The sequence below is a fragment of the Hippoglossus hippoglossus genome, chromosome 15 (genome assembly GCF_009819705.1).
Source record: "Hippoglossus hippoglossus isolate fHipHip1 chromosome 15, fHipHip1.pri, whole genome shotgun sequence".
Lineage (NCBI taxonomy): Eukaryota > Metazoa > Chordata > Actinopteri > Pleuronectiformes > Pleuronectidae > Hippoglossus > Hippoglossus hippoglossus.
The window spans coordinates 21679541-21704249 of NC_047165.1; the positions used below are offsets into that span (position 1 = coordinate 21679541).

General features: G+C 41.1%; 1 protein-coding gene across 1 annotated transcript in view; it reads right to left on the bottom strand.

The window, feature by feature from the left end:
* The window catches only part of b3gat2 (beta-1,3-glucuronyltransferase 2 (glucuronosyltransferase S)), a 48048-nt gene that overhangs the window by 11823 nt on the left and 11516 nt on the right, over positions 1-24709 (bottom strand). The window contains exon 2 of the mRNA XM_034608045.1: positions 13784-13928. Coding sequence (XP_034463936.1) covers positions 13784-13928 — 145 coding nt within the window. The remainder of the gene's footprint in view (positions 1-13783; positions 13929-24709) is intronic.

Consider the following 24709-nt stretch of genomic DNA (forward strand, 5'->3'; position numbering starts at 1 on the left):
TATGTAATAAAACAGTGGTCCCATGTTATATGCGTGATGAAAAAAATGAACAAAGCGAAAGAAACAGAATAAAAGTTAACATATCTTAACTGAACAAAACTCAAGTCATACAAAGCTATTTAAATTAACATCACATGCACATGGCTACACACCAATGTCTTTTCACCCCCTGAAAATGAAATGACAACTGCTTATATAGCCCATTCCAACACCAGACCATAATCTGCTTCTTGTAGGAGCCGCATTTAATATTTAATATAATTAATAGTTATGTTCATATTATTTATTGTTGTTTTATTTTGTGTTTGTAAGCATGTTCCCACCTCCCTCCTCTGGTGGTGAGCGTGGGCGGAGTACATATATGTTGGCGAGCATGACGCATGACGTGCTAGCCACTCCTCTGACAACGGCAGGGGAAGGCGATCTATAAGAACTACCTTAAATAACTGCCTGTGCTAGAACTGGTCACCAAGCATACACCATATACAAAATACAGCAAATAATATTTACAAAACCTTCTACACCTCCCCTCACACATGGTTGCTCCCGGTGACATCACTGCCGGTGTCACCAAAGGTATGAATTCAAGTGTAGCGTCACTTCCTCCACTTCCACCATTTTGCACATGGTGGGGAAGGTGAGTGCCAAAGAAAAACTGAACCTATAAACACTAAATAAACGTGATTGATTAAAATGGTTTGTGAAGTTTAACCTAACATAAGGCAAAACAGAAACAAACCCAGGACAGGGTGTCTGCCAGCTGCAGCTAAAAGGTGATGCCTGAAACAGACAAGTGACAAGTAAAGCCAATGTGGATTATGGCTTCAGAAAAGAGGGACAAATGTCATGTTCTCCCTCACGTTCTCATCTGTAGCTGCCTCAAGCTGTTTTGAATACATCACTTATTTTCTTTTACAGCTGACGAATGCTGCTGGCCTTCAACTCACTGACCTTTTGTGGTGTGGTCTTTTCTCACCTTAGTGCCAAATCTTTTTTTTTCATGAGATGCCACTGACACGTTGTCCTCTACACGTTCATCATGAGATCATATGTTTATCACTTGATATCTGAGAGTTAAGAGTCCTGTCAGGAGGCAAATCATCATTTCTATATATTAGTATGTTGTACTAGGGAACAGTATTGAATACTACTGAATATTGAAGAATTACAGTACTTATGTATAGTGGTGTGCTACACTGTAGGCTATGCTCCTGATTAGCATGACGTGGGGCGGATTTCAATTAAGTAAACCTTGAGATTTGTGTATTTTAGGCTGCTCTCATCCTAATCCCCCTTAATCCCTTCATTGAATGAATATGAATTATACATTAGTTTTTACATCAATGTCAGGTCTTACGTGAGGATTTGAGCTAACTGCTAACATCAACATGCTTGCGATGATTATGTTAAAATGCTAATTTATTGCAGGGCATGTTCGCATGGTGGCCAATTTAGTTAAGCGTGGTATAGCATCCTTACAGTGGCCAATGACACAAAATTTGCAATTTAAAATTTTGACCTGCTAGTCGATGTTGGCACTAGATGAAAAGTCAGCTGATCACTTGATGTCAGTACAGTTCATCCCAGATGAAACATATTAATCCAATAGTTCGGTCTGGACCAAAGTGATGGACTGATCGATCAACTAATCAACACTGTCTGGATCCTCACTGCTAGTGTGTCTGTACACATAAAACACACACTAAACATATCTGAATGATGCATAAAACACATACTTAACATATCTGAATGATTTAAAATACATTTATTCTCAAGGAAAAAAACATATTCTGTAAAGAAAGTGGTAATTTGCAGGTAATATCTCTAATGTCCAAAACTGAATGTTTCTCCTTCTGTTCAAAAACATCATAGCAGGACTTTCTCCAGATAAAGTCTTCATGACTATATGGGTGTGTACGATTTCTTGTCCTCTGTCTTGTTTGCATCAGGATATCCCCACTGGGCTAAACACAAACCAACCACTAAAACCATCAGCATCTCCCGCTGACTAACTCTCTGCCTTCCTGCTGAGTCAGAAATTGGAAGAGAGGAAAAGACCTACTGTACATTCACATTCATTTAAATTGAACTACCTGGGAGATACAGTTTGGGAGACAAACTCTCCCAAAGAGTTTCACAATTCTTGAAAGTTCAACATGATTTCATATCAATGTTAAGTAGCATATAATCATATTTTTCAGTTATAATATATCAAAAACTCATTCTGTCAAATAAATAAAAGTAATTATTACTATTGTGACTGTGTCTTTAACATTGATTCACCATTTTCTCTACATTTCCTAGCTCACTAGCTCAAGTCATAGGTGCCATTTACACTGGGGACATATCTCCAGCACTTTGTGAAATGGCCGAGCTCCGACTTCCCAACGTTCCAATGCACGGTGATGGCACAATGTCAACCGTAAACAGACCTGGCTGACCGTGAGGCGCTGATGTGTATTTGGCTCGTGATGAGACAATTCAACTGTGACCAGTGCAGCCAGTTCATACACAAACAGAGCAGAGGAGGGGAAACGATGCATGAGGCAACAGGCACCATTATACGTGTTATTTTACGGCACTTTTATACTTGGAAACACATTCCAATACATACGAAGGAGATCTTCACAAATGAGAAAACAAGAGTCCAACAGAGGGTAGACGACTGCTACAGTATCTCCATGAGCGGTACCATTGTTGTGTGACGTCAGACAACTGCTTCTCCGTGAAGTCGGGGTAGATGAAATTAACCCCGAGTTCACAAGTGGGAACTCTGACTGTGATTGGGCGCGTCCATTGCACTTTTTCAAGTAGAAAGTTGGAAAAATCAGACATCCGAGCTGAAACACAACATCAGACTCCAGGCTGCAGCAATGTGCTTCAAGTACAAATATGAGACTGGTATCCTCATCTCACTGTCGAGACCGAATATGTGTCATTTCCAAAATGTCAAACTATTTCTTTAAATCTGAAAGGTAAGCAGGAGCACACATATACTGTATGTTGTTTGTTGCTGTTTGACTCAAAAATCTCAAAGGTTAGAGTTTCACACAAACACCTGAATGCATCAAACCGGAAGCCTTTAAAAGGATTTTTTTCCTTTCACTCGTAGAAGGTAAGATCACCAAAAACATGTTAAGGGACGAGGAACACATGGAAAGATCTCATCTCTCTGGTGAATTTAAGAGCATACATAATTCGTAGTAAAAGAGATGAAGCATTGGTGCGCTCCCTAAACACCCAGTCAAAAGAGTTCAAGAGTAGGTGTGCTCACATTTGAAGCAGGATCTCTGAGGGATGCTGAAGTTTCTAGTTTTGAGCGTGACAGGAGGATAATGTAAGAAATTGCTGTGATCCTCCAAGCTCAAGGTCTCGCCATAATTACTGAATATTATTTATGCAATCTGTTAGTGGGTGGCACGCCTTGGCAATCAGTGCGATAGTGTGGGAATTCACCCAGAGTAATTCACCATTCTCCCCCCCCCTCCTGACTGAACAGCTTCTTCTAGGCTGCAGCTTTCCTGGGCTACTAACACATAGATGGCAGATAGCCATCCTCTGAGTAATGTGAGCGTCAGTGCAGGTCACACACAGAGAGGGAAACTGCAGACATGCAAATGCATGCAGCTTATCACTCTTTGGTTTAAGGTGTGTTCACATTATTATGATTTCATTTAAAACCAGTGTTTCATATTAAAAATAAACTGCGTCCTGACGAATGTTTTAGTTCAGATCTAATCTCATGTTAACTCACCTGAGAGTACATATCACATGACCATGCATGTATGTACACTGCCCGTGTGCAGACAGGATGCACATTACCTTTTTGCAATTGGTTGCTTGGTAACAGAACATACAAGGAACAATAATGGCAAAAAGTAAAACTGGGGATTTTGTTCCTTAAACAGATGACAGCGAGGAACTGTTACTGACGGTATAGTGTTCAAATTGTTTTCATTCACTGCTGGTAGTCCAGTCCTGACTGATAGGACTCAGTTAGGAAGTAAACGTGTCAATTTATGCACGTCCAGACTAAAATGCAGCCCAGGAGTCTTCAAGTTTATATGATAAACTAAAACTAGACAAAGGTCTCAGTTTTGGGGGATTGAAAACTTCAGATTAGTGTGGTGACCAGACGAAAACACATCTGATGCACTTTCTCTGGGGTTTTCCTTTCACACATGCACAACGGAGCAGGAGCTTCGCCCGGTGAGGCGTTCAGGTGAGGGGGGGTGCAGCAAGAAGAGTCCTGCACCGAAAGTTCTGCCACCTGCCCTACACGTGTACTGCACCACTTCTTCATTCTGAGATATTTGTATTCTTTTTTATTCAGTTACATCTGTCTTGTAAAACATGTCATCAGCACACCCACTTGGTCACAGTGGATCCTCCAGATAATCTCATCCTGTGTTGTCACATGGGCTCATATAGCAGGCAATATTGACAAATACAGTATATAAACCTGGATGAATCTCGGAGCTATTCATTCAAACCTGTTTGTAGATTGCATTGAACAGCTCATTTTACATTTGACAGATTTCCATAGTATTTTAGGAGGAAAGAAAACTCTGGCAACATTAAGTGTTTACTTAAAGACCATAACAAAGCTTTTAGACCCTGATATAATACCTATACAATTGTTGGGTCACACTGCTATCAGGTGAATTACTGCTCTGTGTGCGATACTGCAGGCTAATCACACAGATAAATGCAGCTCAGGTGGAGCAGATAGATATGAGAGCAATTACAAGATAGACATCTCCTGCCCTGCAGCCAGCCTCTGTGATATGGAGATCACAGCTTCTCTCAACCATGTTTGCCCCGGAGGCTATTGTCCAGACTCTGCACTAACCTTGTCCCACTTTATCCCTGACCCAGTCTCACCGACCTATATGAGGGTATATGTGTCTATTTAATGCTACATTACCCATTTGGAGGAAAAAAATATTTCCCATAGGCCCTGAGCCTGCAGTACGTTACCAACAAGTGGAAGTTCGAAACTAGACTTTCATTCTGTATAAATTGTGTGAGCTTATTCCCTGTTTATAGCCTGTTGCCAGGGGCCCATAGCAATTACACAAACCTGGGACATTTACTTACATTGACAGAAGGATCCAGAGCCTAAATGCAATTTCTCAGCCATCCTTCCTGGGGCTAGAAACATCCTAGTGTCTGGTCTTTACTGCACATGAAGACTTGTTGACTCAAATTATAGGTTCACCGTTTTTCAAGTCTAAAACCTCATATTTGCCTCAGATAAACGTTGTAATATATTTTTTTGCACTAAACAAGGTTTGTGAATTCTGTCCCTTATCTCCAGGTTGGAGGAGCACAGCAGGAGCAGGTACAACAAGCAAAAAACGATTTCAATATTCAAATGGGCATCTGACTATTAAAACATTTTTAATCCACACTTAATCCAAAGGTTTCTTTGTGTCAGTATGGACAGTCTGAGGTCCCTCAGCTCAGGGCTTAATGGGGATGAAATAGTGTGTGGCAGCTCATGTACTAACAGGAAATCTTTCCCACATACTCTGACTGTATCTGTTATTGCTCCGATGTAACGCAGCAGACCTGCACATATCACGCAGACGTTGCCAGCATCAATACTGTTAAGAACCATTCAGTAAAATACTTTGAAGATGAGTTACATGGTCTGGAATTTTGATCAATCTCCATGGAAACACTTGAGGTTTAAACACTGTTCTACGGAGCAGCCCTGCAGACCGGAAGCGATGAAAGGGATCAGATCACAGCGAGTATGACAAAGGGTTTAAAAGTCCTCATGTCGACTTGGATTCAGCCTCTTTCTCGGGGCTTTCTCAGGGAAACATCGGTGGCAAATTAGTGTCGCTCACTGCTCCACCTGCTAGAACTTCTATACAGCTCCATTTACATGCTAGGGACATTTTTATAATGTTAAAAACAAAGTTACGTAAAGTGTGATACAATGAGAGGACAAGAGGAAGTGAGCGTTAACAAGTAAACAGGAAAAAAGGAAAACAATTTGATTCACTGCAGTCACATGTGGAAACCTGAAATGCTGCAGAATGTGTAACTCTGAGACGGGTGATCTGGAGCTTTCTCCTTTTCCACTATCATGCCCCCTGTGTTTCTATACATACGAGAACGGTGTAGACTGTTTATGAAGATCGATGACACGTCTCCACTTCCTACAAGAAATAGCCAAAATATCCTGGATGTGAACGCTGCCATCTTGCACCAATCACTGACTCTAGAGCCAGCGTCTGCACAGAAGCGATTGAAGCGATCGGGGGAGCCATGGAATCGAGACCACACATATGCATGTGCTCGGCATCAAATTACCAAACAGATCAGAGACATGGCCACTTGCGCATACATCAGTGGGATTAGGACTACCTAACATGACAGAAACCATCTTTCAGAAAAATGTATTTTTGACGAGTACTTCAGCTCCATGTCCCTTCTGCTAACATGGAGGAGGTAGGGTTTATGACCTTTGCTTCACTTTCAAGCAGACGTCCTGTCATCAATCTCTAGATGCAGTCTATGGTGCAGGATGCAGACAGAGAGCAACATTTTTACTGCTCATGTGTAAACACTGAACACTCATCATTGTATTTTGCTTAGTTTTCACGCGTCTTCAGGAATGTAAGAGATTGAGTTCAGATCCTTAAGCTCTAAAGTAACAGCAACGCATTTGTCAGAATGAGACTAATGATAATAATTGTCAACTGTCATTTAAAAGACAACTTCACCAGCAGAGACCAACACTGACGACCTTTTACCAAGTGCAATGCAGAAAGTCTTCTAGCCGTCCCCAGGCTCATGTAGGTGCAGCAGTGCAAAGGGGCACTTTGAAGGTGAGGGTGTGGTGATTAGTACAATTTCAGTCAATCCCGTAACTGGTCTCATTGCTGTGAAAAAGCTGTGCCAATTATTTTATCCCATAATCTCCCCCCATTAGTTGTCTCATCATATCATAAAAGGTGGCACATTATACATTTCAAGAACAAAACCTCAAATGCTCCGTCTGCTGAAGAGAAAGTTGGAAAGGAGGCAGCGACTCCGGGGATTGAGAAACCCCTGTATTCTGACGTCTGCTGCTTAAACAGGCAGACTGCCGAGTTGTGGCTTGTGTTGTTATTTTGGTGTCATTTGCCTGTGACTTAATGAAGGTAAACACAGTGGACAGCCGTGCATAATAACACCACGCTCTCAAATCTGAGGCAGTGGATGCACCGATGTATCCGTCCCGCTGCCTTCAAACAGCTGCAGGGATTTAATGAACCGAAGGAGAAGAATTTCATATAGGATGAAGCTGCTGTGGAAAACAAATACTGTAGGAATCACTCATTCTATAGATATAGATAAATGCAGATCGATTTACTGATATTCATAAACGTAAACACTTCCTCTATGTCCTCTTACAGCCTTCGAGTACAATTGTAAAGTGAACGAAGCAAAGATTATCACAGATCAGATTTAAATATCTCTGAATCTGGTTCTTGTTGGGGCCTCTGGAAATGAGGTCACATTTTCACCCCTGTCTGTTTGTTTGTTGGTTTGTTTATAAGCAAGATTATACAAAGACTACTTTACGGAGAACCACAAAACCTGGTGGAAGGATGAGGTATGGGTCAGGGACCAACTAATGTGGCAGATCAAGGAATGTTTTTTCACTTTCTTTAACATCATGAGATTTTTGTTTTTCAACATTTTCCTGGATTTCGCAGCATAATTCATGGATCTTGATGAAAATGATTCAGTATGTATAGGGGACTGATATTTGCGTTTAATCTGGTCCAGATCTAATGAATTTAAAAGTGTTTTCTTAAGAACACTGTTGTGCCTTGGCGCAGGTATGTACTCTAGTGAGAGCCACTCTAGTTAACATTTTAATTGTTGAACCCTTTAAGACAATGAGATGTGAATTTAAGATCTGGAAGAAATTGAACTGTTTGTCAAAGGTCCATATGGCATACAGTATTGATCACCAGTATTGATCACCAGTGTTGACCTCTGCAACCTCTCCTTGAAATGTTTAACAAATGTTGCTCATCTTACCGGGGGGGGCAGTCTGTGAGCTCAAGGACAATCTGACTCAGCCTAACTGAAACGGGTTCCTGAGCCTCACACGAGCAGAGCCAAACCACCAAGTACAAACAAATATTACTGGACATTACAATAAACAGCTAAAAACTCATTGAAATGTACAGTTCAGCAAACCTTTCTGTTTAATTAATATTTTCGCACACACTTCGCACTTGTTATTCAGCTCCTCCTGTTTTCTGCTCGGCTCTTACTAGAACACTCCAGTGCAGGAGGACGGCACTCGGCTTTGTTTTCCACTCCTCCTGCACATTGTCTCTATCCTCCTCTCTGCTCCTCTCATCTCTCCATCTCAGGAGCTGGGTACAAGCACCTGTGTCACTGGGGTTTAAACACTCTGATGTCCCCATCCCAGGGTACACAAGTACCACTTCAACAAGCGCACAACCATAATTGCATTGCCTGTCTGCATGTGCACCTACAGTGTATATTCAGTTGTCCTGTTTTGCAAAGATTTGTCTATTGTGCTTTTGGAACGTATGTGCACCGAGTGCTCGCAGGTGTGTGCTCGCGTGTTTCCAATAGATGGCATGATGTAATTGTGTGTGCACATGTGAATATTTCCACACAATCATTGTCCTGGCTCCTTTGTGTCTTGCTAAATGAGACAGAGCAGTAGATGGGAGGAAGGCTTATAGCGGTCCGCTAACAATACAGCGCTGTATAACACAACACTATTAGGACACGCACTGGCACTCACTCAGCGCTCTGCAGACACCCTATTGTAAATCCTATGAATAATAATTTAAGAGTGAATAAAGTTTGGGGCGGTCGCTCGGCACAGTCATTGTTATTCTTGGAGGGAAAAAAAGCAGAAAGTGCTTGGTAATACAGCCGAGGCTGTAAATCTTTGGGTTGCAAATTGACAGTGTAATTATGTAGAGCAGTGTAAAAGTAAGGCTGATAATTACAGTGTGTGTTTGCGTGTGAGGGTGAGATTAGGTGGAACAGTCAGGTTGAGAGGAGGATGGTGGGATGAGATCGTGGCCGTGGTGAAGCAGGAGAGGTGGAGGAGAGAGAAAGAGAGAATCACTTCTTGTTATTGTGGTTTAATTAACACTAAACCCCAGGGCATACCGGTGTGTACGTGTGGATGTGCGTGTGTGAGTGTGTGTGTGCTCCACAGCGCTGCCCTCAGCTGTGTCCACATATGGGTTTGGAATGAAACAAGCATGAAATCATCACTGGTATCTGGTGAAACCCTCTGCTTAGGAAACACTTTGACATTTAAGATTATTCGACGACAAAACCTCCAGCAGATTCTAAATTCAGAGCATGTGTGGGTGAAGTGGCGTGATGAGTGGTGACTGACAGGGTGTTATTATTCGGTCAGTGTGATTAATTCTTTTTCTCTCAGGTCAGAGGAAGCGTTAGTTCTGCTCATTCCTCTGATTGGAAGGTTGCACAGGAGACGCGAAGATGCAAATAGATTGATGCAGACGTTTGTCTGAGTCTTTACTTTACGGATGATGATGATAATAACTACAAGACAAATTTAGATGTAGAGTTTTCTTTCTATAAACTCGCATTTATTTATCATCAGTGTCACTGCAGCAGAAGTCGATTTTAGATCCACTCTGTACTTAAAGGATGTGTCAGTCCTTGTTGTGAACAGGGTTTGGTACTAAACTCTTTACTTTTGAGGGTACCAACTGAATTCTGACAGTACTACTGAGTACAGATTCACTTTAAATCATACGGTGCCAAATTTGGCTACTTGAGAATCAGGTGAGAGAGCAATATTCCTCCCAATATTCACAAATACCTCCAAAATATTACAGATACGAACCCTGCCATCTTGCAGCTGTGATCACACTTGATGTTTACTTTGACTTTTAGTTTGGCCCATGTCCCATCTGCTAATATGGAGGAGGCAGGGTTAATGACCTGTAATGCAGTCAGCCACAAGGGGGCGGTTGAGACATTTTGGCCTCACGTTTGAGGAGCTGTCATTTCGTCCGTCTCTATATACAGTCTATGTGAGAGAGTCACAGAGTACTGAGAGAAATTGAAAGAGTGAGCGAGACTAACATGAGATCAGAGGGTGGCAGTAATGCACCTGAAAGCAGCAGAAGAAGAAGAAGAAGAAGAAGAAGAAGAGACTAACATGGCAGCACAGTGAGTCAGGTCATTGGCGAGCCGAAAGCTGTCCCAAGTGTGGCTACACTTTTGCAAAAGATGACGAGGACGACACTCACTGCAGTATTTGTGATGTGAAAAGCAAAGTAAGCCAGGTTGGCAAATCTGACCTGAGGAAACAGTCGGTCCAACACAAATCATTTTCTAAAAGCTGATGCAAGTGCTTGACAGCTTGAAGAAAGACAAATCCCTGCAGCTAACGTTAGCTCGTTAGCTTGGACTGTGAAACATTATAAGAGGCATAATTGACCTCTGTTGGGTAATTCATTTACAAGAGATTTTATATGTCTAATAAAATTTGGCGTGTGTGGAAATATTACAGTAAGATCTATGCAAGCAGTGTACTGAAGACAACGACATTACAGAAAATATAAGTGTTGCTGTGGTAAAAAGTTTGCTATGCTGCCAAACTGGTTCAAAGGTGAACAGTGTAGATATAATTGTTTTAGACATTGGTTATCATTTAATCCCAGTAAGGGGCCTCTGTGTCAAATACATGATGTATGATACGTTGTTAGAGTTGGACCGACCGTGTGACAGTGTGCCCTTTCCTTCCATCAATCAATGGACTGGACAACAGCCTGCATGCTGCGTGACCTTGGCTTCCAGAAATTCTATATAAGAAATATGTAATGTATGTTAATTGTTCTACGAGACGCTTGAATGACATAAATGTGGTAAGATTGTCTAAATATATTGTATACAATTTGTTTCTGCATTTATTGAGTGGTTCAGATCCATTCCCAGCACAGTGACCAACTCAAGTGGTGATTTGATTTGTTTCCTTTATGACGAGTAAAGAGAAGACAACTTCTCCATTTTCATTTTAGGACAGTCAAAAGAAAGTTGATGTGTGTGTTTCCATTTACAAAATGACTTAATCAATGGAGCCAACAAACTAAATGAAAAAGATTGTTTGTCATTTCCAGGACAGACCATTGGAGCATCATGTGATTCAGTGCTCCAATCATCAGGATGACATCTGCTTGTTTGTCAGTAATGTCTGAAATGCATCAGAATGTTTCAAAAGTTATTCATATGAGAACTTTCAGATCTGCCACCAAGAACAGTTTAATAGGGAAACATGCTCATTTCTAAAAAGCCTTTACTTTAGTGTAATGAAGTGTTGATGAAGCTCTAACATCTGAGACTTCAGATTCTGCCCGAGCAACAACATCCAAACTGCCAGAAATCACGGACATAAAGGCTGATATTGTTTGCCAGGTTTAAAGAAACAGTTTGAATTTCTCTATTTCACTTTCATTTGTTTTTGAGAGTAGATTAGTGGAGGAGTGTAGAGCAGAGAAAGATCTTAGCTAAAATATTACATTTATATTTGTGGTTTTAGGAGGGGGTGTCTTAAACAGTTAATATATATTCACCCAGTGCTTCAGTGTAACATCTTTGCCGTTTTTTATAAGGTAAACACTTTATATTCAAATAAAAAATGAGATGAACAGTGTAAAGCTTTAGAGGTGATGATAAGTTTATACTTTTTCACTTCAGACAGATATAGGCTCCTAGTTTTTCCCTGCTTGGATTTATGCTAAGCTAAGAAAACACATGTGACTGTACCCAAAAAATTAAGTGCATATGCAGTGAGCTGTTCCTGTAAGTTTAGACATCGAAGACTACTTGGGAAGAAGCTAAAGTTCGCTGTTGGTAGGAGGTGGAATATAATCCACCATGACCCTGACAAACAACTGGTAGCATTATTACAATGGCATGTTATAAATAGTTTTTGGGACATTTTGATTTCTTGTAACGTGTGCTGTGTGTTCATTGGTCTGTCTGGTGGAGGGGGGAGACATGTCATGGTGGGTGATAGCAACAAGGGACCAGTGCACTGACCAGGGAATAAAGGAGAAACCCATCCCACAGAACTTCACTTAGTGAACTAAAATCAGATTGATTCTTTATTGCAACTTTATTTTCTCCTCTGGGCCTGGATGGTGAACATAACTAAAATGTTCAGGTTTTTAATGTGCGGTGTTTCCATCCATGCTGATCAATCATGTGTCAATTCAAAATGTACATAAAACGTTGAGTGGAAATACATTTGCAGTAAATGGACTGCATTTATATCACACTTTTCTATACTTAACAAACACTCAAAGCACTTTACAGTATGAGTCACATTCACACACACACATTCATACAGCGCCTCTATATATAGCACACCTCAATCTCATCCCATTCACAGCCACGTTTCAGTGTCTTCCTCCAGGAGCCGGGGATCGAACCTCCGACCTTCCAATTAGTGGACGACCCACTCTAGAAACATTTAAGCGATCAAACGGAATAAGCAACTTAATGAGGATGAAGTGTCTGTCAGTCTACCATATGTTATACGTACTCAACACTAAGAGTACAGAACACATAAGCTGGTGAGTTTCCTCAGGCCTTATTCTTTCATTTTCACTCCACTCGGTTCTTGCTCGGTTTCCTTCCAGTCTGTTACGTTTCAAAACACTTTCACTCACAACACTCCACAATCCTGCTTTGCGATTTATCTCAGGATGGAACAATCAAGCAAAGTAGCACAGCAGCTCCTGCGTGGAGGAGTAACAGTCAGAACAATAAATTGGAAAGACGAAATCTCATTTTAGGCAAATTAATCCATAGAAAAAACTCAGTAGAGAAGCTATCTGTTTTCTGCAGAGAAAAAGAAATTGCTCATAGTTTTCTGTTTGTTCTCTGCTCTGATGAAAGCCAAATGAGTACAGCTGAGTTTGAACTGTTCTGTAATTAATGAACTGATCCATAAAATCGTTATATGTTTCCACAACAGCATTGATGGCCAAAGAGAGGAATCAAACATTAGATGCTATGTTAGACAGGATTAAGTGGAGAGTAACAGGACCTGCAAATAGACAACGCATGAAATATAGCCAAAGTCACACATTGCAAAAAGTATCTGCAAGTTGAGTGAAATTATTATAATTTCTACCAAAACAACTCAAACGTCTTATTGTTCCTTGATTCGACTTGATCTTAACAGTGATGCAAAAAGTGTTATGGAATCAGAAAAGCAGAATGGTTACCAAGGTATCGTTGCTTTTAGGTCAATGGCGCGTTCCACTTTGCCCATAAGGCAACAGTCTTTCATTAGACCCTAGTTCAGATGTGCCCATTGATTTTCATGGAACTATGCAAATCAAACATGTGACACATGGTGTGTAAAACTCATATTCCAGCATGGGTGTGCTGCTAGAACTACATTTATGTAGTGTTCAAAATAGCAATGGTTTATCCTCTGGGGAGTATAGATGAGCTCGGGGAATTTTACTGTAAAAATCTAATAAAATAAAGTGTTGGTCAAGAGTCTTGGGGGTCGTTGACATTTTAAGGAATCATCCTCTGGGCACCATGAAAGCTTACATAGTAAATGTTCAGAAACAGAATGTGGCTAGGCCAATGTGTGGATGGATGGATATCATATTATGTATGTAACATAGTCTATAACAAATATTTTCACGTTCAATCAGAAGGGAGCATGACTTATTTTGTAATGCCATGCAATGCTTAAGATCAGTGAGCCGCTCCTTACCTGCCATGTCTGTAGCGAAGGGTCTGTCCGGTCTCCAGCCCGTGTACCAGCCCACCACTTTGCCCCCGGACACCAGGGGGCGCTCGTAAGCTCTGCCACCCACAAATCCCACAGGCCAAACGGACACACCTCGAGTGCTTCGCATCTGTGGAGAGAGGGAGGGGAGAAGAATACCTGTTCAGATTTGACATACACAACTACAATCACCGGCGCAGATGTACAGTACAAACTGAAGTTTCAAACGTGAAGATGAAAGACCAACAGGAAACCGTGAAATCAAACAAAAAGCTGCCCTCTGACATGTTGGAGAAATGAATCCATCAGCTTTTGATGTAAAAGTCCAGGAGATGGGGGATCTCCATTCGACAGTTGTGTCGTGGCAGCCTCCTCTGTGGGGACTAGTTGAAAGTATGTGTTGGTGAAGTTATGACAGCCATCTAAGGCCACGCTGCTCATTCATCCATATTCAATTTTCCCATCAATCGCAATGCAGCTTAGTGGACATGACGTCTGAGAGCAAAGGGAGACATCCACCCAGAGTGGGAGCATTAAGGGTGAAGAAAGTCAGTGATCCGACTTGTGACGTTGATCTTTAAATGAATTACTTGTGTGTCAGTTTGCATGAGCGATTAGAGACGTGTAACTTCATGGGAAATGTGGGTGAGAGCAGCATGCAGAGACTCTGTGGCTAACTGAATAGAGGACTGAATGAAACTGTGCGGCGCCGAGCTGCCATCCATTTTCACAGTGAATGAATTTGCACACAGCCAGAAGCAGTGCGACGAGAAATAAGAGAGGGGGAGAGAGAGAGCGGGCAAGATAAAAGACAGAGAGAGAGGGGAGAGAGGGGAGAGAGAGGGGAGAGAGCAGAGAGAGCAGAGAGAGCAGAGTGTGTGAGGACAGCTGAGTTTTAGTGTTGGAGTGAGACATCTGTATCTCAACGTAATGTGTGGATGCATGTATGTCTGTGTGTGTGTGTGTGTGTGTGTGTGTGTGTGTGTGTGTGTGTGTGTGTGTGTGTGTGTGTGTGTGTGTGTGTGTGTGTTTGTGTGTGTGTTTGTGTGTGTGTGTGTGTGTGTGTGTGTGTGTGTGTGTGTGTGTGAGAGAGAGTGTGTGATTCTATTTTCCAGCGCAGGCCACCCTGCAGCCCGTTCACTCAGACACGGCTCCTCATCGCTCACCCAAACAGCCTGCAGCCAGTCGCTCATGACAAAACAACAGAACAAAACCAAATCAGTAAGCAGCGCTGCATTACTGCGCCCAGACATCACGCTGACTTCTAGCTTTGAAAGCCAGAGGGAAACCAATCGTATATACGGCCCAAGACGAGGATTTACAGTACTGTTGCAAATAGCTTCCTAGCAACCATGAAGAAAGTGTTGGAGCTGAGGACATGACGTGTGGCAGGAGAGTAAAACTGCCACAGAGATTGCATGTCTTATATATTCACCAGTAAATTATTTCAGGACATATTCTGACGTGTTTCTCCAGCTTGACAAATGTTAGGAGTACCAATGACAGCCCAGTGAGTGGTGTGTAACGTCCAATACGGTTTAGGAAAGGTTACAGTTGATTTATTAGTGATTGGGAGATCTGCCATTGACAGCTTGATTAAATTATATCAGCCTGCAGCGAAATGCCTGTTGAGCCTCCTCAGAACTCAATAACAGTAGCAGGAGATTTAACTGCAGGAGTGAACACACTGCAAACTGCCAGTGACTTTGGTACGAGAGCCTCTGGTACATATAGTTAGTGTTGTGCAGAATTTCTAGTCTTGATGACCACTCAAAGAACTTTAAAGTACAGTTTTACATTCACCCATTTACACACACATTCATACAGTGCATCTATTAGCAGCACATTTTTGTTCTATGAGGGGCAATTCGGGGTTCAGCATCTTGCCCAAGGACACTTAGGCATGCAGATGGGGAACTGAGCACCTAAGGGTGTGTTGTTGTAACCTGGCACATTGTTGGGACATTGCTATCTTGTGAGAATGGAAAGCAATTACACAAATGGCTGTCAAATCTACCATTACAGATGCATTCTATAACATGACAGTGAACCCAAACATATAGCCAGGGTGAAAAAGATCCATCTCCAGTGACAGGAAGACAAAGCAGTCCTGCAATGAAAGGTCTGGACCTCTAAAAGATCAAATGAAGAGACAATGAGTCACTGAGACAGATACTGTGGATCTCTGGTTTGCCTTATTTCCTTTCTTGGCTGTTTGACTTCAAACTACATTTATGTTGAATGGAAGCAGATTTTCATTAAACTGTTTTAGGAAATGTAAAAGGTTTCATGAGCTGGCGATCCTGTTTTTTGAATCCATGTAGTCTTACAAAGGCTAAAGAACAAGAAACTGACCTTTATTTGCATCAAACTGTCAGATATGACAAGTTATTCCTCTTCCATTAAATAGCATGACGTGCAGAGACGCTGAACAGAATGAAGGAAGGCAGATATAATTAACATTTAGCATCTGGCCTCACTTCAACCTCAAGAAGAACAATAAGCATCTTCTCCTTTCCTTCACCTCTTCTACCCTTTCATTTCTCTTCCTTTTGCCCTGCACCCTAAAACCTCTCTCCTTCCCGAGTCCCTGAACAACGCCTGGAGCATTTAAGCCCTTTCCCCCGTAAATACTGGGCCCCCTTGAGTTTGTGCGACGCTAAAACCCTTCCCCCTTGTTCCTCTTTTGCTGCTGTCTGCCTTTCTCTCTCAGGTCATTTTTCAAAGACTCTGGTTCCTTTGGTTTGTAAAAAAGACAGATGAAAAGAGAAGCGGAAGAAAGAGGAAGAAAGAGAGTGCGAGTTGGTCGTTCCCAGTTCGTTCCCGGAGTACGATCGTTATTTTGGCTTAGCGATTAATTCCTAGTTTGACTGCTAATGATCCCCAGGTTCGACTGCTGCGCCTCAAAGCTCAGTACACTTTGACACATTATTAGAGAGAGTCAGACTGGAAACAGAGTCCATTTGCTAACGTATTCAGAGGAAGGCTGGCTGGACCTACGGGGGGCCTAATCTTTATCACTTTGAACATTGGATTCTGGCTTTGGTATATTTTTGTTCGGTTTAGCCTGCTGTTAGAGACAAAATCGTCAAACTACATCCGATATCGGTCTTTGTTGTCTTTAACATGTCAGAGTTCACTGAAAAGTTTTCACAAAGTCATTTTGAGGCACTGTCAAAGTGCAGTTTTCTGAAGTTGCTTTTAGTCAAACATTTTCTCAGCAGAGAAGAAAAAAGATGATTTCTTGTTTATATCCTTTAGAAATGTCAGGTCTCCCAGATAAAAGTATTGTTTAATCTCTATAAGAAACCCTCTATAAACACTGAAGATGGTAACATGAATCTAATCAATCAATCAATCAATCAATCAAATTTTATTTGTATAGCCCATATTCACAAATCACAATTTGTCTCATAGGGCTTTAACATGGTGTGACATCCTCTGCCCTTAACTGCCTTAATGAATCTATATTGTAGATTATTGTTAGAAAAATCCACAAATGCTAAAATAAACCAAACAATGATGTAGTAAATGACATATGTCATTAACATGCAGGTTAAATGTTGGTTATCACAGTCATTACATGTTGAATCTTAAATGTTCTGCCTAAACAAAACATAACATTAACTTTCATTTAGGGTCCTATTTGTTGTCACTTAAATGCATGTCCCCATACCACTGGGCGGCACTGGTATAGAACATGCACTAGTTGAGATGTTGTGCATAGAGAGGAAGTGAAATGCAAGATGGCGAGTGCTCTCTACTATACCGCTGCTGTTAAATAAGTTCTGCTTTTATTGATTGTTGAAGTAAACAGTGTGTTAAGAACTTCAGCATTGTCTTCTTCTTCTGGTGACTTGAAAAATATATAAATTTATATTATCTGTTTTGGTCTCCACCAAGTCCTGAGGGAATTGTTGGTGTTAGAGTATCTTCGTTCTTTCTGGCTCTTTTTCTTGTTGGAAATTTAGAGGCAAAGACCAGTGACAGCACAGCGAGTTCTGCACCCAACCAATCAGATGCAGGGTTTGTGTTAATATCTGATGGAAGCAGTAAGATGTCAATAATTCATTCTACAGCCTTGTTAAAATGACATCTGCCTCAGACAAATGTCCGTTGTGCTTTTCCAAATTGCATTAAATGAGCGAGATAAACACTGTGGCCTGGCAGCAGCAGGGTCCATCAACAGCTTTCTCTTTTTACTACTTTCACTCTTGCTGTCTTTATAGCAGCTTTCATTCATCCATTATAACTGGACTGTGTCCAGGCTATGTAGTTATGTGTGTATAATTTGAGTCTGTCTGTCCTCTATGCAGGTTCTTACTAGCTTCAAAATGACTCTCAGAGGCATCCAGGTCGATGCATTATAGGATCAAATGGATGAATAAAAATCACATTAGATTAGATGTTCAATTTGCTCGTAGCTCGTAGAGCCATCGCTTGTGATCAGGAGGTGTTCACCATCACTTTCATCGAGCACAACTTTAACAACATGATATTAAAGGATGGTAAAAGTTCTATTGTGCTTTGCGCACAGTTAAAGTCAGAGAGATGCTGTGTTTACGTCATGTGGGGAAGTCGCCGACTGCAGATGTTGTCTCAATTTTCATTTCCCGAGACTTATCATCAACAACTCAATGTCATAATTTTTACTGGGAGCCATACAAAGCTGTAGGTGACAGTGTTTCAACAGATGGTGCATTATTCTGCTAGCTGGCGACTGCCTGCACATTTTCATGCCACCATCTGCAGGTTACTGCTGGCACAGGTAAAGTTTGCAGGACAAATTTGTAGTTATACCTTTATTTATACAGGGGAGGTAGGGTGAGCACACAGTGCAGTGCATGCGGATATAGAGCAGGTAGAATGAAAAATATATAAAATAATGTGACAGGAACAGACACAAAGAGAATAATAGACAGAATGTCAGAATATTTATATTTGTGAGCCTGTCACACTATATACATATGCTAATTACCACAATATAAGTGTGTGATTATGATTATTTTTAATTTACTGGAAAAAGCAGTGTAATTCTGTCACTAGTAATTACACAAGTGGTTCTTTTGTAATTAATACAAGAACCACTAAAAGCTAATTTCTTATTAAGTTGCAAAAAATTGTTACGTGCTGCTGATCTTTTCTCCACGGGGGGAAGAACACTTAGATTAATAATGATAATAATAATTGAATAAACTCAAGTTAGAAATGGTTTCACAAGCAGCAAAACAAAACAGATGAGTCATAAAATCATCAGATTTTCTAGACATTAGTTCAACAGACAGTTCAAAGAAAATTAACATTTCAATCCAAGTAGGATCAGGAAAGGTTCTCTGATAAAAGCACGTATTAAGAAGGAACTTAAAAGAGATTACTGAGTGGCCAACCTGATTTCCTCAGGCAGATTGTTCCAGAGCCGCGGGGCCCAAACAGCAAACACTTTTCAGCCGGAGGATCTGGAGCAGATGAAAGTCCCTTTGTCCGAGGATCTTAAGGTACTAAAGTGCGAAGCATACTAAAAAGTAAAATATATAGTGGAGAGAGATGCCATGAAGAGCCTTACAAGTAAACAAGATCTTATGTTGTCATCAGTAAGATCTTTCAAGTCTAAAACATATTGGGAGCCTGTATAAAGAGACTAAAACAGGAGGGATGTGATCCAGCCTCGTGGTTATATACTTCATACTTTATGATTGGTGCAGAATGACATCTTTGGCTTGTTATGCCTGAAACACAACATGAGAAGCAAATGACTGAACAGAGCTATTTTCGGGGGAGACCTTGTGATTTGTCGCCACCCCCGTTGAGGTTATCAACATCGTAATATTTCCCAAGGTGTAGGTAATAAAAGTCAGGAAATAAGTAAGTCTTCTTTGCTTCTACAAAGATGTTCTGTGGCTGAGATGACCAACTCTCTCCTGTGTGTGTGGATGGAGTGAATGATTTTGTCGTTACTACAAGATCTTTACCCAACTCTGTGGTTATATGATTGTGTCAACAAACCAAACAGACAGTTGGAGCATGATACAGCTGACTGGATACTTTAAATTGGCATATTGCTTGTAATCCAATGCTTTTCATCCCACAGACATCCTCTGACCTTTCTCCTGTTTGGTTGTGCCAAGTCAATAGTGGCCGTCCATCATCATGATGCTGGTTATGTTGGTGTCTTTGAGTGAACTGACTATAGTTAGCAAGCAAACCTTAATTCCATCCCTCAAATGTCAGCCTGACAAACTTTCGGGAAAAGTTAAAATACTTTCATGTCTATTCAATTTGTGTAAAGGGACAAAAGGAATTGAGGAACCAGTGTATATTTTTATTGAGTGTGGGCTGGTACCATTTACATATAAATATCAATTGACCCTATTTTACTTTGTTCACTGACACAGAGGAAAATGAAAAGAATGCATCAATCAAAGCTCAGCTCTGGGAAAGGAGGCGATACGACAGGCGATGAGGAGCTGGAGCGAAACAGGGAAGGTGATGGAGATGAAGATGAGAGAGGAAGGGCAGGTACTCTGCAACAACTCTCACTGAGATGAAATATCTTAAATCAGATTTCTTAGAGGGAGGCTCTGATTTATTGAAGTCGTCTTCCAGAATCCAGCTGCTCTGAGATGGAACTTGTGAATAAGCTCAGTCCTCTCCTGACTTGGCAGTTGCGAGCGTACCTGTGGATGCAATCCTTTATCAGCTAAATGCTAACCAGTGGTTTGGTTTCTCTGCTCCTGGCTGTGGCCCAGACTCTCCTCACTGCCAGTTCTGAAATAAACCAGGAGCTCACTCTATCTTTTATTCATAGATTTTACAATCATCTCCTGCTTTTTACTGCCAAAGAAATTCACTTCAAACACTTCCTGCTGTTTCAAAGGGGTTATTCCCACTTTCACTTCTTATTGTTGGAAATATTGAGCTTTTATCTGAGAAAACAAAGTGTATCGTGTTGAAGTCCCACTTAGTTTTACAGCATCTGAACAACAGAGATTCAGAGTTTGGATTCTAAGAAGAAGAAAAAATCAATACAACCTCGAATGTAATCCCCTGCACATAAAGTGTGTGTGTGTGTGTGTTGGTGTGTGTTTGTGTGTGTGAGAGCACAGAACCCTTTTATGAGCAGCGTACAGCTCTATTAAATTATTATAGGCTATTTATTACAGTAGATAACAACAAAATGAAAAGTTATAGAAATAAATGGCTCTTAAGGCAAGAATATACATAAACAAACAAAGAATGAATGTTATTCTGAAAATATATATATATTTTGAATATTGGTGATTATTATTTACGGAAACGTCCTTTCTGGAATAACAGCAATATGAGCTCGCAGCCGCGCCTGATCGCAGCCTGGTATTTTCTGTTCTTCCAACAGTCCACAGTGATTCAGTCTATATGTGAGAACACAAACAACTCTGCCAGAAAACCACAAACCACAGAGCTCACCCTTATGATCGGGTTTGTCATCATGAACAAACAGCTTCCCCACAGGGAAAGAAAATAGTAAATGTTGCTGTGAGAGCACACACTGGGATTTTGTGGAGAGATTTTTCAAGTTGAGAGCTGCTGCAACACCAGAAGAGAACACATCTCCTTGGGGTGTAAAACTAATTCTGTGGGTCTACACATGTCGTCTCTTTTTTGTTGCCTTCGAAGCACCTGCACATTTTACTCATAGTTCATTGGAATCTAATGCAAAATAACATTTGACATGATCACACTGTTTAGAAGAGCTTTGTAACCTCGTTTAGATAAGTGCTATACAAATAAAGTTATGATTATTATGATTATTATGATTATTATTATTATTAACAGTTAATCCCATTGTTTTCTCTAATACCTCTTTTACGTCAAAATTTGTTGTTTTGTTTTTTTAAGTTGGATAAACCCGCTGAGGGGTTTGCTTTTCAGTTTTATTCACCAACCTTAATAACCATCAAAAAGCACATTGGAGCCCTCGCCGTCTTACCAGTGGTGCATCTTGCACGACCCCTAACCCTGTTGCCCGTTGTTGCTGAAGATAAGTGCACAAACGTTTAAATGCCAACGTCATGTCAGAAAAGGTGCAACATCAGCATCTAGAATGCAGAGTCATTTGACCTGGGAGTGATTACAGATTGTATCCATTCACATTGCAGACAAAAGTCAAATATAAATGTGTTTGTGACCAGTTTTCTGACTAGTGAAAAGGATCACGCTACCTTGCACATCAGCAGCAGGCATTTGTGCTTCAAAATAAAAGCACTCCCACGTTCCTGTTGGCTGAATCCATTCATTTCTTTTTAAAAGGCTTTTATTGGGAAATATTTTCAACAGCTGTAGATGCACGATACACGTATTCATACTGTATAGAAGTGGTATTTATTTGAGTTCACAGGACTACTTTTATAAAAGGAGATACAGCAGTCATACCAGAAACCTCAAATATATACATCCTAACAATACATTCCTAGCAGAGGCGTTTGTTTTTCCCACCATTTTGCGAGATTTTAAAGTAATATATATTTTTTAGGTATTTTCTATTTAGAAAGGAAATTCTTCAAACAGTTCATAAAACCAATGAGTCTTTTTCTTCCACGTAAAACTTCAATGTACTGTGGCCTTCTCAGTCCAGAAAGATTTAGAAAAATTCTTTGTTTTTTTTAAAAAAAATCTAAAAAGTCAATTCGACTTTAAAAGTTAAAAGTTAACGTAAAGAACTTCAGATGATGGGCCTTAATCTTAATCTTCTCTCTCTCTCTCTCTCTCTCTCTCTCTCGCTCTCTCTCTCTCTGTCTCTCACACACGACTGATGAGCAACAGGTAAAAAAAAAAACTACCGGATACTGCTCAACAAAGCTGCTCTAAAAGGTTAACTGTTACTGGAAAAGCAGTAATTGAAAACAAATGTAGCAGCAACTAACAACGGCAGCAGCGTCAGCAGTGGTGATACACCTGAAACTAGCTTTGAGGTCAGTGAGGGAGGGGCGTCACTTTGTGGTGAAAAGTAGTGCGGATTAAAAAACTGTTTTTAAATGGTCCTCAACAAATGGGATTATGGGAAATGTAATCAGGGATTGGTATTAGGTCAGATTATGTAATTAGAGCAGGAAAACATTATGTAAGGGTGCATCAAAAGGGCGTAGCCTTTAAGCTACTACATGATCGACAATCCAAAAATACTCTGCATGGAAAACACAACAACGTCAACAGCACAAGTAACACTCATACATATGGATCACACCCGCAGCTGCGACACCGTGTCAGTCAAACATCAACTGCTGTAGAAAGCTCCAGCACCTGTCAGTCAGACCAGTGATAACAACATCCCACATCACTGCTCTGAAACAAACAACTGAATTAATATTGGTAACAATGTTAGTTCAGATAAAAAATTATAAATCAATCGTGGCATGACATGTTCAGTTAAATTGCCTTGTTTGGGGGTTTTCCTCTCTTTCTTTCCGATTTTGCTCTCACTCAAAACGCTGCACTCACACTCAAATATAATATCCCCTGCTTAGGCTTGGAATGTCTGCGCTCCAGCTTCAGCTCTTCTCCTCGTTCTCATGCTGGTTTCCCAAACCAATAGAAAATCAGGTGTAGTGAGGACAAATAAAATCCCTCCATCCACGTTTTGGATACTTCTGCTGTTGGTGCTGTTCACATAAAAAAAAGGGGGGGCGACAATCTTGTTTTTATAGATTCTAGCAACAGCGTATGCAAAAATTTGACATCCTTGATTTTGCCACTGCATATCCCAGATCTGCTGGACTCCTGCTCCATGAAGGTGTCATGGTTTGTCTTAGTACACTTCAAAGCTGGAGTAAGCTGTGGAAGGTGGGATATGAATCCTGTTACAGTAGCCGCCCATGCGGGACTCTCAAAGATATACGGTAATGCTCACACACACACAACAAGGAAAGGACAATTTCACTTGTCAACACTACACCTGGCATTCTATTGGTTTGGGAATTTGACAGACTTGTTGCACAAAAAAGACACAAGCACAGAAGAAAAAAATCGGAGATCAGACGTTTCACAATGTGCACTGAAGAAGAAATAGTGCGAGGAGAAGAGTTGAACCTCTGCAGGAAATCTAAACACAGTTTGCATGTCTTCTCTGGGTACTCCAGCTTCTTCCCACACTTTCCAAAGACATGCGGACATGGGGTTAACTGGAGAAACTAGTCGACCGTAAGTGTGAATGTGAGTGTGAATGGTTGGTTGTCTCTGTATGTGGGTCCTGTGATGAGCTGGTGACCTGCACAGGGTGTATCCCACCAACTGGCCCCAGCTCCCCCCGCCACCCTCAAAGGATAAGGTAGAGATAATGGATGGATGGATGGATGAATCTGTGCAGGTCTGTGTTGTGCATCAGTCTACGTTGTATAGTTGGGGACCAGCGGCGGACTCTGTCATGCGCTGAGAAAGCTCCTGTCTCATTATTAATATGGATATGTTCACCACAGGGTAGACGGTGCACTGGGATCACAAATCATCTCACGCCACATGTGAAAAATAAATTCAGAAGCAGCTGAGAGCATGGCAACCTGTAGGTCCTGACAAATGACAGCATCGGCAGCCCAGTCAGTAAACGTCTGCTATTTACAAGTAAACAAAAGAAAAGCTGGGGGTGAGAAATACAGTGCTGAGAGGAATCACATTTCATTTGACTCGCAGCCAGGACACTGTCTGTGAGCACCACGGCTCAGTCGGGTAATCAACTCTGTCTCCCTCCCCTGCAAACACATAGGTGAGAAGTGGATTGTGTGTACACACAAAGACTCTTAATGATGAAGTATATGAAATCCATTATGGATGTTCTCGTTTCCTGCCTCCTGCCCTGGAGAAAGAGCCGTCATTGTGTTGTTTGTGCACTGGGACGAGTGCTCGGGTGGCTGGGTCGGGTGTGATTTTAATCAAGTGTATTTT